Here is a 15,982-nt window from a genome sequence, read left to right on the forward strand (position 1 = left end):
ATGGGTTTTGGTGCAATTGTAAATGGGATCGATTCCTTGATTTCTCTTTTTGTTGCTTCATTGTTGGTGTATAGGAATGCAACCAACTTCTGTGCATTGATTTTATATTCTGCCACTTTGATGAATTCATGGATCAGTTCTAGCAGTTTTTTGGAGCAATCTTTTGGGTTTTCCATATAGAGTATCATGTCATCTGCAAAGAGTGAAAGTTTGATGTCCTCCTGGATGATTTGTATGCCTTTTATTTCTTCGTGTTGTCTGATTGTTGAGGCTAAGACTTCCAATACTATGTTGAATAACAGTGGTGAGAGTGGACATCCCTGTCTTGTTCCAGATGTTAGGAGGAAAGCTATCAGTTTTTCCCCATTAAGGATGAAGAAAGGTCTCAGATCCACAACCTAACCTTACACCTTGAAGAGCTGGAAAAAGAAAGCAAATAAAACCACAAACCAGCAGAATACAGGAAATAATAAAGATTAGAGCAGAAATCAATGGTATCAAAACCAAAAAAACAGTAGAACATATCAATGAAACCAGAAGCTTGTTCTTTGAAAGAATTAACAAAATTGATAAACCACTAGCCAGTTTGATCAAAAAGAAAAAGGAAAGGACCCAAATAAATAAAACCAAGAATAAAAGAGGAGAGATCACAACCAACAAAGTAGAAATAAAAACAATAATAATAGAATATTATGAGCAATTATATGCCATTAAAATAGGCAATCTGGAAGAAATGGACAAATTCCTAGACACATATAAACTATCAAAACTGAAACAGGAAGAATAGAAATTTTTAACAGACTTAAAACCAGTAAAGAAATCAAATTCATAATAAAAATCTCCCCCAAAATAGGGGTGCCTGGGTTAAGCATCCAACTTCAGCTCAGGTCATGATCTCACACTCCGTGAGTTTTAGCCCCATGTCAGGCTCTGTGCTGACAGCATACCTGGAGCCTGCTTTGGATTCTGTGTCTCCCTCTCTCTCTGCCCCTCCCCTGCTTATGCTCTGTCTCTGTCTCAAAAATAAACAAAAACATTTAAAAAAATCTCCCCAAAAACAAGAGTCCAGGGCTAGATCCCTTTCAAGGAGAATTCTACCAAACATTTAAGGAAGAATTAACACCTATTCTCTTGAAACTGTTCCAAAAAATAGAAATGGAAGGAAAACTTCCAAAGTCTTTCTATGAAGCCAGCATTACCCTGATTCCAAAACCAGACAAAGACCCCACTAAAAATGAGAACTATAGACCAATTTCCCTGATGAACATGGATGTGAAAATCCTCAACAAGGTGTCAGCCAACCGGATCCAACAATACATTTAAAAAATTGTTCACCACGATCAAGTGGGATTTATACCTGGGATGCAGGACTGGTTCAATACCCACAAAACAATCAATGTGATTCATCACATCAATAAAAGAAAGGACAAGAACCACATGATCCTCTCAATAGATACAGAGAAGGCATTTGACAAAATACAGCATCCTTTCTTGATAAAAACCCTTAAGAAAGTAGGGATAGAAGGATTATACCTCAAGATCATAAAAGCCATATTTGAAAGTCCCATCACTAAAAATTTTTAAATGATGACTGGCCTCGTCCAGACTGAAATTTCCACCAGGACACTTTTTGAAACATTGGAAGGCCATCAAGCACAATTTGTGTAAAAGGGATCTAAGCAAAGTGTGGTTCAGAGTTAAAACTGCTCACTTCCCTGCAGGGCCAATTACTGAGTCTCCGGGTAGTGTAGGAACAGAGCAAGTCCTTGGGCAGAAGCAGTGGAGTGCATTTTTTTTTTCCATGCAAAATGATAGACTCTGGATTCTGGTGAAAAATTAGAATCTGGGTAGTAAATGGCACTTGGACAAAAGATACTTTTCTAATAATTTAGATGATGAAATTTCCCTTTTACTCTCTTTTATTGAGGAGCAAATATACGGATAACGTTTTTCTGTCTTCAAGAGCATTCTCCCCGTCTATCCTGAGATCCTTTTTGATAGACTTAATATACATTTTCCTGGATGGCGCAGTACTATATGCGTCCAAGCCACAGGAAACAAATCATTTTGAGGACCCCAAGTTCTTATCCCAAGGGACTCCCTCCCCCGGCACCCAGACCCCCAAACACACATCCCAAGTGGAGTCCACACTCAGGGCCAGGGAAAGCAAGGACAATACCTCATGTGTGACTTCACATCCAGCAACTCCAGGGCAGTAACCCGTGGCTCCCCAGCCAGGTTTTGCAAGATCTTCAGCCTTGGCCCACAGTGCTTGTAAAATTCGGTACAAATATTCAGCAGGGACTCCCGAGGTCTTCTAAACTCCTCCCGAGCAATTCGTTCATCCAGTTCCTCCCTGGGAAGGCCTTGCCCTTCCTCAAGTAAGTGAAGGTTTTCCCTGGGGAATTATAAAAAGTTACCTGGGGGTCTGAAAAGGTATATGTGTGGCAACGCTGAGAGAAGGGTATCACACTGAAGCAAAATCTAAGATTCCTTATATTATGTTCATACACATTAATGAAGCAGTAAGCCAGGGCCTAGGAGAACCTCATCTGAAGGGTAAAGAATGTTTATCAACCTGGAAGAGATTGCCATCTCCGAATGCAGTAGCTTTACCTGAGCCACTTTGTGAGGATTTACCCAGAGATAGTATGTCATGCATTAATTAAATGAAATCTAATGGAACCATAACCCAGCTCAAAAGGCAATCATCACAAGATGTCAGAATTAGTATGAAATCAGGGCTTGTCTTTCTGTACCTGATAAAGTGCAGTTTGGCTCCTTGTTCCTGGTACCTGGAGATCAGAAAAACAGTCTGCTTTACTATGGGCAAGAACAGGGTTCTGGTGAGGCTTCTTAAGGACTATTTCTCATGAAAAGCCCCTGAAGCTACACATCTTAAAAAATGTATTTATTTTGAGAAAGAGATAGAGCAAGTGGGGGAGGGGCAGAGGGAGGGAGAGAGAGAATCCCAAGCAGGCGCTGAGCAGAGAGCCCCATGCAGGGTTCAATCTCACAAACACATGAGATCATGACTTCAGCTGGAATCAATGTGGTTTATACATACAATGGAATACCACTGGGCAATGAGAAAGAATGAAATCCTACCATTTGCAGCAATGTGGATGGAACTAGAAGGTATTATGCTGAGTGAAATAAGTTAGTCAGAGAAAGACAGATAACATATGATTTTACTCATATGTGGATCTTGAGAAGATCCATGAGGGAAGGGAAGGGAAAAAATAGCTACAAACAGAGAGGGAAGGAGGCAAACCACAAGAGAATCTTAAATACAGAGAACAAAATGAGGGTGGATGGGAGGGTGGGGGAGAGGGGAAAATGAGTGATGGGCATCGAGGACGGCACTTGTTGGGATGAACACTGGGTGTTGTTTGTAAGCGATGAACCACGAGAATCTACCCCAAAAACCAAGAGCACACTTTACGCACTGTATTTTAGCCAATTTGACAATAAATTATATTTAAAAAATTATAGAAAAGAAAATAAAAGCCAAAAAAAAAATGAGTTGGATGCTTAACCAACTCAGGCACCCCAAAGCTACACATTTTGATAAGTTCACAAATGCACATATACTAATCCTAAACTACAAAATCTTTATCTTTCATTTGGCTACCACACATGCAATTATAGCTGCTATGAAAGCTGTCCCATTGGCATATAATTTGTAGAAAGATAAACATATACGAAGTCACGGAATACAGCCAAATGAGGGGACTTTTGAAAATTTTTGAAAGTAACGTGAATCTAAGTTACAGTTTAACGTGATGTATTTTGTTTCAAGTGATCAGAAGAAATATGGCTGACTTCTTTTTAGTTCTGGAGACTTATTGCTTTATGATTGATTAATAATAGGACTTTAGAAGCTCTCTTTTCCCATGTACCCTTCATCTGGTAGTTAAACCTAGCTCCTGAATGTCACTTAACAATATATGTATTTTTTCTTTTCTTTTTCTTTTAATTTTTTAATGTTTATTTATTTTTGAGAGAAGAGACATGGCACAAGTGGGGGAGGGGCAGAGAGAGAGAGACACACACAATCTGAAGCAGGCTCCAGGCTCTGAGCTGTCAGCACAGAGCCCGACACGGGGCTCGAACTCATGAGCCATGAGATCATGACCTGAGCTGAAGTTGGATGCTCAGCCGACTGAGCCACCCAGGTGCCCCTAATTATTTTTTCTTACTATAGGAAATTGAGGCATGAGTTAACTATCACTCGAGTAATTTACAGTTGGGTTCGGTATTTATTAATTTTTTATTATTTAAAAAAAATTTTAAACATTTATTTTTGAGAGACAGAGAGAGACAGAACATGAACAGGGAAGGGAGAGAGAGAAAGGGAGATACAGAATCTGAAGCAGGCTCCAGGCTCTGAGCTGTCAGCAGAGTCCAACTCAGGGCTCAAACCCACAAACCACGAGATGATGACCTAAACCGAAGCTGGATGCTTAACCGACTATATCACCCGGGCGCCCCTGTTTTATTTTTATTTTATTTTATTTTATTTTATTTTATTTTATTTTATTTTATTTATTTATTTAATTATTCCCTGATGAACAGGGAATTCACTTTACCTAAGGAATAATACATACTTAAAACTGTGTTTCAGAGGGAAAATTACTTAGCTTCTCCTTAAGATCTCCCTACTAACTAGCTACTCCATACTGGGAGATGAGAACTTTTTCTCTAACTGATTTGGGGCTTGCCCTATCTTAAATTTTCCTTGGGGGAAGAAGCTAATTAAACCTGTGCGTGTGTATATGTGTGTTAGAGTGTTTAGAGGTTAACACAGAATGAACAGCTTAAGTATTAACTAGTCTAGCCAGTGTCTGAGTTACACCAAAACAGGGAGGGAGATTAAGTCAATGACCATGAAAGCATCATTTAAGGACCTAATGCAAAATTTGGATGAAATGTACATGGAAAATCTGTCCAGATGAAAGAAAGTTGACCCTGTATAACTGCCCCGGGAATGAGAAACCACCCCCTGATTATTATTGTTTCATTTGGCTTTTTCTTGGAGGCAAATGAAACAACACTGGAATAGTTCAAAGACCACCCAGGAGGCACAGAACATCTTTCACGTTCATGCAAACAAAACGCCACAAATGTCAGTTGATGAAGGTGGCTTGGATTTCTCTTCGATGCTTTCAAAAGAGGCCTTGTAACTCTAAACTCTCACCTTCTTTCCTTTTCCTTGGAGAGTTTCACACTCATTATTGACTATTTTCAAGATTCCTTTCATTCCCAACAGCTGAGACTCAGGTTGTATGAAACGGAGGGGCCATAGATGAATAAGGCGAGTGAATTACCTGGTGTTCACCCCGGACGACATGGTGTGATTGGCTGTGGTGGTTCCTTTATGACCTTGGTCACACCTGCTCATCTGTGGGGCTGTCATGGGCCTGCAACAGGGACAGTAATGGCCACAACAAAACAACAGCAAGAGAAGTAGAAACATTTACAAAGTCCTCAAGTTATGGAAACTCACTTAAGTTTTAAATCACTTGCAGAGTCTTCAAAAGAGACTGTCTAGTTGGGCTTTTCTGTCACACTCTTGCTGTCTCTGTTCTGAGAGTCACTTTAAAGGGAACATTGGTTCCCAGGGGTGTATTAACATACCATGATTTAAGTTCTTCTACTTCTTGGTTTTGAGTAATAACCTATGACACTTCAAACCAGACATTTATGAACTCAGACTTCTAAGTCTGTAGGATTCAGTGAGAGTTAAGAGCTCATTTTTCAATTTGACAGGTATCAGGAAGTTAATGATTTTAGACAATACGTAAATGGTAAAGGCGTATACACCATTTTGGCTACCCATGTTGTAATCAATATAACCACCTTATTTTTTCTGAAAAACAATCAAAGAATGAAAGAATCCTTCTAGTCAAAATTATACCTAAGACTACCCAAAGAAGTGAGTAAATTAGTATCTGTTATAAGTAGGTAATTTAGACACTCAGAAGTAGATTTGAATCATCTCATTTTATACCTGCAGGGTTTCCTTTAAATACTAGGTAATCTTTGCCTCTGTATCAGCATCTGAGACATGGAAAGGATGATGCAGCTTTTCAAAGCTTGCACGAATTCTTTAAGGCTTGCTTTCATAATGTTCATTTTCTGTATGCTGGGTGTGGCTGGAAAGTAAGCTTTTTAACAGTCACACTAGACTTTGTCTTCCTGTGCCATTGTTGTGGTAGGCAGAATTTAAAGATGGCCCCGAGACCTATACTCCTCCTGGTGTTACCTCAGTGATTACAATATGTTATATTGCAAAAGGGAAATTATCTGGGTAGGCCTAATCTTATGGCACCAGCCCTTAAAAAGCAGAGTTTTCCCTTGTTAGGAACAGATAGACTTGAAGCATGAGAAGAGCTCAGGGCACCATTGCTGACTGGAAGATAGAAGGAGCCATGTGAGAAGGAAGGCAGGTAACTTCTGAGTGGCCCCTGGCTGACAAAAAGGAAAGAGGACCTCACACCTAAAACTGCATGGTGTTGGATTCTGCCTGAAACCTAAACAAGCTTAGATAAGGAGTTTCCCCCAGAACTTTCCGATAAGAGCCCAGCGTGATTGCTATCTTGATTTTGGCTTTGTGAGACCCTGAGCAGAGAAACCAGCTAAGCCTGCCCAGACTTCTGGCCTATGGAAATATGAGATAATGAATGTTTTGTTTTATGCCCCTAAATTTGTGGTAACATATTAGATAACACTAGAAAATTAACATTAATACCATTATAATATACTTACTTGTGTGTTACTCCCTTTATAACTATTAATTATTTTTCATGAGTAAGGAAATTAGGAGCGTGGAAGTGAAATGGGGTTCTTCTTATCTTCTTTTTGTATAAACAGCAAAGCTGATTTTATTGTGAATAATCGCAGCTGACCGAGAAGGCTAGTTCTCCTCTCCACCAAAAGAATATTAAATACGCTGGAATATTTCGAACCACAGAATTTTATTTTATTACTTTTTTATTTTTTATAGTTTAATTATTTATCTTAGAGAGAGAGACAGAGAGAGAAAGAGATAGCATGAGTGGGGGAGGAGCAGAGGGAGAGAGAGAGAGAAAGAGAGAGGGAGAGAGAGAGAGGATCCCAAGCAGGCTCTGCTGACAGTGCAGGGCCTGACATGGAGCTCAATCCAACTACTATAAGATCATGACCTGAGCTGAAACCAAGAGTCAGATGCTCAAATGACAGAACCACCCCAGGGCCCCTGGAGCCACAGAATTTTAAATGCCAATGCTCCATCCATAACTCTTGGTAGAATTTTGGGTAAGTCAATTTTGGATAAGTTAATTGACCTACTAACTTCTCTCCTATAGAAAGGAGGGAAGCACCAATATTGCACAATATGAGGAGAAATAAAAGTGGCATTTGAAAAACCGGATTGCTCTTCTCTCCTCTAATTGCAGGAGGCGGCTCGTGATGTAACCAGATAGGTGCAGAAGGAAGAATGTAAGTCTGATAGTTCTCCTTAGGATGTTCTTCCTCCTAGGACTTTCATGAAACGATCATCAAAGCACTGGGACTGCGTCCCATTGGAAGAGGCAGTTTGGCACGGAGCCCCGTTCCACTGCTTCCCATCTTGTCTGCCAGGTGCACATGGGCTCTTCAGCACTGGCAGTCTACCAAAGGCTTTTGGGCTACACTCTGCTTGCCTAGGTTGGCAATGCAGCTCGTGATTAGAAGCTAAACATATATTGACTTAATGAATCACAATCTCCCTCCCTCTCTCACTTGCTCGTGCATGTTAGAAAAGTCCTTCCTGGACTGAGGGATTTCAGCTAGGCTTTTCATCAACAGGGCAAGATGGGGCTGAGGAAGTTGGTGCCTCTTGGTGGGAGTAAATCACGGACAGAATTTAGGCTAAGGATGTGGCCAAATGATGGAGGGGCAAAGACACCGACGTAGGGAGAAGGCTTCCCCACCTCCATTCTAGGGAACAATATCTCTTTCTGGCTCATTGTATGTGGGAACAGACAAAGAAAGCCATTCATCTGCAGAACTTCCTATCTCCACCTCTTCCAGTTCTCACTCTGTCTGCCCCCATCCCTTCCATCCCCACCCAGCTTCTCAATGCCATCTGCTTCTGCACCCAAGACTCATGCAACAGGACTAACTTCTTCGTCCTTTATTTAGGGTTGAACTCTGGTGTCAATGTACCTTTCCATTCCCAAATCCCTCAGCCTGTTATCCCAGCACCACTGAGCCCTGCCTCACAGAGAACCTGTTATTTCTAGGAGGAGAATAAAATTCTGTCATTTATGTTTGTTTTATGGTGTCTGAAACGACAGTACAAAAACCACAGCTCTTTACAAACAGTAAAATAATAAAAGAAGGCTTCGTTGGACTTGCAGACATTTCATGTCTCATAAAATAATATAAAAGCTAATAAAAATACATATCACATTTTCATCTTCACTATATTGGCCCTTTTACAAAAAGATCTGTTCACTACTGGGTTAAAACTGCCACAGAAGTTCAGCAAGCTCCATGCAAATATGTTCATGGTATTATTACTATTATTATTATTATTATTATTGTTATTATTTTTTATTTTTTTAATGTTTATTTATTTTTGAGAGAGAGAGAGACAGAGACAGAGCGTGAGAGGGGGAGAGGCAGAGAGAGAGGGAGACACAGAATCTAAAGCAGGATCCAGGCTCTGGAGCACAGAGCCTGACGTGGGGCTCAAACCCACGCATGAACCGCGAGATCATGACCTGAGTCGGAGTCAAATGCTTAACTGACTGAGCCACCCAGGTGCCCCTAGTATTATTATTATTATTAATTATTCAGAGTAGCACTATTTATCCAAACAATTTAGGGAATGTTTGCAGTTTTAAGCCACATAAGGCTGAATTTGGGCAAGTGTCTATCAATAAAGATAGGGTTATTAGAGATTTTTAGTCACCGCATGTTTTTCTTCATCTTTTTGGTAGATATACACATTGTAAGGTCATGGACATCTCTGCGACGGGTTACCTGGTGAGGACCTCTACACTGTACAAGAGGGCCTGCAAGGATGTCGCGAGAGCAGCCGTGGCCGCGATCTCTTCTCGGGCAGCAGGCACTGTCTCCACTTGTGACGTCTGCCTCTTTAGCTTTTGTAGGTAACAGGGGACCAGAGCTTCCAAGACCATCAGCATCTGGAGACTTTAATCAACAGAAAGGCAACCAAGTCACATGTTACATTCTACTGTTATTGGCTGTGTCATATTTAGGAACGTGGAGGAATGAAAAGCCTCAAGAGTGATGACTGATTCTAGGCGCCCTTCCCACCCCACCCAAGTCAAGAGTAAGTAGAGCAGCTGGAAGTTTGACCAACATTAATTAATTAATTAATTGAGCATCTAGTAAAAGGTGATGAAAGTCTGCTTGCCTTTAGGGAGAATATGACCTAGTGGGGAGGGGAAAAATAGCATATAAACAACTCATTGAAAGAACAATAGAATAATTGGTGAAGCTATGCACCCTATTTAGAGAAACAGGCATCACAATGATCAATAAAGCTTCCACCCAGGGATTTGCTGAGAGTGATTTTTTTACCTGAAACAAATTTTACCCAAGATAAAGCCCTTCCCTGGGAGGCTGGCTTCTTAAAGTTTAAGCAGTTTTCGAGAAAGAGTCTGTGGAAATAGCCACTGTGATGCAGGTCTGAAAATAGCTGCTTACTAGAGTGAATAATAAAAAATCTCAAATGTATTTCGCTAGTAAGAAACCCATGTTAAACATAAGTACATAGAAACATTGAAGGTAAAAGTAAGAACAAACACCAATCAAACTTATTATAAAGCTGTAATAGCTAAGACAGTGTAATATTGGTACGAGTGATGAGGGATGGGAGCAAAAAATGTTCACCTTTAGTCCGGAAGGCTGACCTATAGCCTGCATAGTTCCGTTAAGGATCAAATACACGGTGGTCGCTACAGTCTTAAAGGGTTTCATGACTGCCTGTGTGCTTCATCAACAGTTAATGTTGAACTAAATGGTAAGCACCAGAGAAATCTTGCAAAAGTAGTGTTATGAGAAGTTCGAAGAAGACATTTATGATCTAATACTCCCTGCATGTCCCTTCCCCCCTGAGCACTAAGCCTATAACAACCACCTGCATACAGCAAAAAGCACAGCTTTCTGCCCACAGGTCCTGCCCCTGTGCTACTTAAATAAACCCACTAATTTGCACCATACAATGTCTCAAGAATTCTTTCTTGGAATAAAACAAAAAAAAATTTTTTTTGTTGGTCATTGTGCTCCATGGCCCCACAACACAGGAAAGACAAATAGACATATGGACCAGAATAATGCGTCTGAAACAAATCCACAAATACTTGATTTATAACAAGGATGACATTGCAATGCAATGGAAATGCTAGTCTTTTCCATAAATGGAGCTTGATCTATTGTCTATTAGTATTTATATGGAAAAAAGAAATCTTGACCCTTACTTTACACCATACCCTACATTAATTTCAGATGGATTATCAATCTGAATATGAAGATAAAACAAATAAGGCATCTGGCAGATAATATAAAGGGACATATTCATAATCTTGAGTTAGCCAAGATTTCTTTAGAGGATACAGAAAGCCCTAAGCAATAAGGAAAAGAGTGGTACATTGGACAACATTAAAATGAAGAGCTCTGTTCATTGAAAGATGATGTTAGGTAAGTAAAACTATAAGTCAAAGAGTAAGAGATGTGATTTGAAATACACATAACCAGTGGTATGCTGGAGTAGGCATGTACCAGGTCAAGGAAGCCTACATATGCTTCTGTTTCCAACCCCAAGGTCAATGTCATGCTGCCATCTTGTACTCAGCAATTGCTACATGTTGGCAAACTAGCAATGCTATGTGTCAGGGACTCTCTTCCCCCAGGGAACTGGTTGTTAAATGTTTACCAGCACATCAGTCCATATAAGCTAAAAAATACTCACATCAGACTCTTTAGACAAATTCTACATATCAAATTAAAAAATACTGATAGTCTCATTTAAAAATGGGTAGAAGACTTCAAGAGGTACTTTGCAAAAGTAGATATCCAAATTCCAATAAACATCTGGAAAACTTCCAAACCTTTCAGTTTGCAAGAGGGAAATAGAAATCAAAACCACAATGAGATCTCACTACAACCCAACAAAATGGCTACAATGAAGACTGAGTATCAAGTGCTAATGAGGCACGAGAGTACTAGAACGTTTATACACCACTGGTGGGAATGGAAATTGATACAACCACTTTGGAAAACTGGTAGTATCTCCTAAAGCAAAACATACACATATTCTATGACCTAGCATAGCATTTCTACCTACAGAAATACAGATATGTGTGCTCACAAAGACACACGCAAAAATGTTCACTGCAGCACTATTTGTAATAGCTTCAAATTAGATATCACACAAATGTCGGTCAATAAGAAATCAATTGTGGCGTAGACACTAAATGAAATATTACCGATGAATGAAGAACAAACTATGGTTATACACAATTATATCGGCAAATCTCATGAAACAGTAGTGAATAACAAAAGTCGGGCATTAAAAAGTACTTAACATATTTCATTGGAATAGGGTTCAGAAATAGGCAAAGATGATTTGTGGTTTAGGATAGTGAGCATAAGATGTTCAACCGATTGAGCCACCCAGGTGCCCGTGGCCTTTTAATATTAGAGAATATTTATGCATTTTATTATTGCAGTGTCTTGATGTTATCACTTCATCTCACTGCAGAGCATCTGATACACCCTGTTAACAAAGTACTCAGACACACTTGGAACGGAAAATAGAAATAGGGGGTATTTTTACACCCAGGAATACAGTGGACTTGGAGTTAATGTAGGGTTTCAATCCTTTCTCAAGGCTTTCATGGAGCTGTGATATTATAGAAGAAGCCCAAGGAAACTGGGAGTGAGTGAGGGCTACAGCCACACTTCTAGTTGACCACAGGCATAATGTTTAATCCGCATTGATTAACACAAAAAAAGCTGGGAATCTTAGGAGGGGGATGTTTCTTATTCATTCTTCATGTAGAAAGAGTTCAATTAGTATGAATCCTGTTTCCTTTTTGCCCCTTTACTCATCCTGTTCTAGGGCACAGGGATAAACCAATCTAAGGGGTAAATTGATAAAGATACACTGTCAAAATCAACCCAGTTCTTTCCTTCTTTCTCGAAGAGTTGCCAACATAGTAGGACTTCTTTCCTCCATACTGTGAGTTTTTAGGGTGGTCCTGTGTCAAGCTTAATCCTTATACCCAAAATATGATAGCAAATAACATGGGACTTTGTTTATGAGTTAGGTATTACAAGAAAAGATCAAAGTAGCTTGAGAAGTTGAGGGACAGATTACCTAATATCAATATCACTGGGGAGGAGGGCCAGAGGTTTGATTAAGCCAGCATCAAGGAATATTTAAAGGAATGTAACTCTATTATTTTTAAATATCTATACTACATAACGGGGCTATCCATGATTCATTTGAATTCCTGTCTCTGCCTTTAAAACACCTATTTTAATAGCAAGATGGGACTGGCTTTCATTTCACATATTAGTACATAAACAAGACCAGAGCCAACATCCAGGAATTGGGATGACATTTTCCATGTGAATCCTTTGGATTCCTTACACTTGGCAAAATGACAGGCAAGATTTATATTCTTGTTCGTTGTATGACAGGAGTTCTTACCGCTCCTTGAAAAGCATCTTCTTTAATAGTTTAAATGTCTGCTCTGGAATTCTGTTTGCTATTAACATATATCACGTATCGGGGCAAAATTTTCTAAACGAGACTAAACATTTTAGCTGCTGCACAAATTCCAAATTTTAGGCAATTTTAAATTAATGAGGATTTACTATATTTTCCAAAGCCTGTGCAATGACAAGTTTCCTAAATTTAGTTTTTGAAAACATACATTACAGAATATTAGAGGATGATATGAACAAGCATAACTTTTGTATTCATTCAATTTTATTTCCTTTGCCATGTTTACTTATCCCAAGGCACAGAACAAAGGGCTGCAATTACCTTCGGAATGACTCAGGAGCATATGCCACCACAGTAACACACAGCTTAATGGCCTCACTTATAGAGAAGGTCAGGTCTTCATTTCCATAGCAGAAATCTGAGGGGACAGAAGGTTAAGGCACAAAATCAAAGTGCATTTTGCCAGGGATAAAGAAGAGATTCCCACTCTCAACATTCCAGTTATATTTTGTAACCATTTCTTCGCCAGACTTTAATCCTAAACCGTGAACATTATTAATTTCTTCACCTAAAAGGACTGAAAACTTTGTTTCCTACTTTTGAATAATCAGATGATAAATAAAAGTGCCTTTTGGGGGACAGTTTTTTAAAAAAACAATCTTACCTATTAGAAGCTATCAAGGGCATGTAGATGTGTAAGGTAAGACAGGAGCTTTTCTCTTTGATTTACCTCTAGTTCTATACATTCCTTGATAATAAAGACCATTTTAGAGAGTTGCTCACCTAGAATTGCCTGGAAAACCTAATTTCCTGAAAACAGCAGAACTACAGAAGGGCAGTATGAGGTATCAGTTTAATACAATTTTCATGGTAGAGAATTCCTTACTCTTTAGGATTTTCAAGAAATTTAGGAAAAAAAGGAGAAAGGAAATGTACTCATTCAATTTATACCACTTTTCCATTTATTTTTGCTGTTTTGATTTAGGTTAAAATATTCAATATGGAATTATTAAAAAAAAAATTACAAAGAGACAAAGAAGATCAGGGTAAATTCTGTTTTTACCTAACGACTTAAGAGGCTTCTCAGCTTTGACCAGCTCTAAGATGTCTAATATGTCAGTGGTCTCGCCCTCCAGGGACTGCAGCAGGTCGAACAGGCACTGAGCTGACACACCTTTGCTGGGCCCATTATTGGCCACATCCTGAATAAAGAAAGGCAATTTTAATTTATTGATTCCCACCTCAGCACTAACATGGTGTGATCAGGAATTCAAATTTCAATAACATTATCACTGATAGCAATTACATTGATCTGGTACTTAGCTCACACAATCCTGCATCCAAAAATGCTACCATATGATTTTGGAGTAGAATCCCTGACTGTCAAGGACTCTATTAAATGTTAATCTGGTACAAAAGAGGTATTTGTGGAAACTCCTAAAAATAGAGCAGTATGTAAACTTCCAGAATCACTCATGTAAATGTTTCCTCTGGTCTGTGTTGGAAGGACTCTGCATTCCCAAAGGAACTTTCCATAACATATTAGTTGAACACTTCAAATACGTTTGGGGAAACAGATGCTAATTTTCACAACTCTGGGCATTTTACAGGTCTTGTTTGATAATATAATTCCAAAATGGAGATATCGGCCATCTCAAATCTATTTAAAATGGTTTTGATTCATCCATTAAAACAACAAATCCCTATTAAATTATTACTATGTGCCATGCACAATTCTGTATACCAAGATTATAACAAAACAAAACCAAAAAAGACATACAAGCAAAACAACTAAAACAAACCAAAAGCAAACAGAAAAACAGGTGAAGGTCTTGCTTTAGCGGAGCTTAAATTCTATTTTGGGGTATGGTAGAGAAATGTAGTAGTGAAACAAATACATGTATGATATGCAATACAGCATAAGTGTTCTGAAGAAAAAGAAAAATAAAGCAGGGTAAGTACTAGACAGTGATAGGAATGAGAATCAGGAACTCTTCCTTTTGCCACATTCTATTTTCTACCTTTTTATTAATTAAGTATAAAACTGGAGAGTTGGTCTATTTATATCTTACAGGCTGAGACGAGTGTTGAAGAAAAATGAAGAGAAATAATATGTGATATTCCTATCACATTGGTTGAAGAAAGAGAGCTGAGACACTGATGATACAAATGGACAATATAAATGAGTAGCCCATATATAAAAATAGAACACTGATCAAGAACCTGTAGTAACCTACTCAGGAAACCAACCCACTATCCACAGTAACTAGCCAGGGAAGCTAGCCTGCTACAAGTCAGGTTACTAGGAAGTCAGCCTACTAGCTCTAGTGGAAACCAAACAATAACCCCTTTAACCATTGGCTCCCCAAAAGGCCAGGACTTGATTAAAATTGACAGCTTCCCTAATCCTTGTCCCTTCTTCCAACTAGACCAGTCAGAGAAAGCCAAATATGTACCCCTAACCAATTGCATAGGATGTGCCCCCTACCCCCTGCCTTCTAGTTAGCCTGCTTACAGCTCCCCCACACCCATGGCCTCCAGTCAGGGCATATCTGAAGTCTTCCCTTTTCTCCACCATAAAATCTCTTACTCCTCTGTCTGCCTTTGAGACTTTGCCAAGACACAAGTCACACTGGCTAACTCCATTGCTGTAGCAAATTCTGAATAAAGAGCCTTTGCTTTTTTTCATTTGGTCTACATTTATTTCCAGAGAGCCACTTACCGGAAACTCCAGGAGAGGGGCCACACTAGCAAACAGTTGGAGCACAAATGGCTTCCGGTGTAGAATGTAGAACTGGTGGCAGGCAAATTCGATGGCTTGACGCAGCTGGGGATTGCTCTCATAGTCAGAGTATACCTGTGGGAAAAATGGCATATATTCAGAAAATGCCTTAACAGCATATCAGAGTTGTGTTGACTTTTAAAACTCATAGCCACGGAATGCGTGGAGGAAAATGGCTAAATTTAATAAACTGGTTGATGGGAGTAAAACAGTATAATCTCTCTTCAGAGAAATTTGGTAATACACATGAATACACTTTTTCCCAGGGAGTTTGTGACCAGGAATTTATTTCAAGAAAGGAACTGGGAAAACGCACAAAGATGGATATACAAGAATTCCTGCTGCAAATTTGCATATAATAGTGGAAAATTGGAAACTGCTTAAATTATTCATAAATTGGGATAGATTAAATACATTATAGTATATGCATGTAACAGAATATTATGCAGTTATTTAGAAAGATGCTATAG

General features: G+C 39.1%; 1 protein-coding gene across 12 annotated transcripts in view; it reads right to left on the reverse strand.

Moving 5' to 3' along the window:
• Positions 1 to 15,982, reverse strand: part of UNC80 (unc-80 subunit of NALCN channel complex) — a 230,940-nt gene that overhangs the window by 40,354 nt on the left and 174,604 nt on the right. For all 12 annotated transcript variants that reach the window (XM_078450930.2, XM_078450929.2, XM_078450927.2 and 9 more), the window contains 7 exons: positions 15,453 to 15,587; positions 13,794 to 13,932; positions 13,052 to 13,148; positions 9,013 to 9,183; positions 5,331 to 5,423; positions 2,760 to 2,795; positions 2,180 to 2,398 (listed from right to left, as the gene is read on the reverse strand). In XM_078450930.2, coding sequence (XP_078307056.1) covers positions 2,180 to 2,398; positions 2,760 to 2,795; positions 5,331 to 5,423; positions 9,013 to 9,183; positions 13,052 to 13,148; positions 13,794 to 13,932; positions 15,453 to 15,587 — 890 coding nt within the window. The remainder of the gene's footprint in view (positions 1 to 2,179; positions 2,399 to 2,759; positions 2,796 to 5,330; positions 5,424 to 9,012; positions 9,184 to 13,051; positions 13,149 to 13,793; positions 13,933 to 15,452; positions 15,588 to 15,982) is intronic.

The sequence above is a fragment of the Panthera onca genome, chromosome C1 (genome assembly GCF_046562875.1).
Source record: "Panthera onca isolate mPanOnc1 chromosome C1, mPanOnc1 haplotype 2, whole genome shotgun sequence".
Lineage (NCBI taxonomy): Eukaryota > Metazoa > Chordata > Mammalia > Carnivora > Felidae > Panthera > Panthera onca.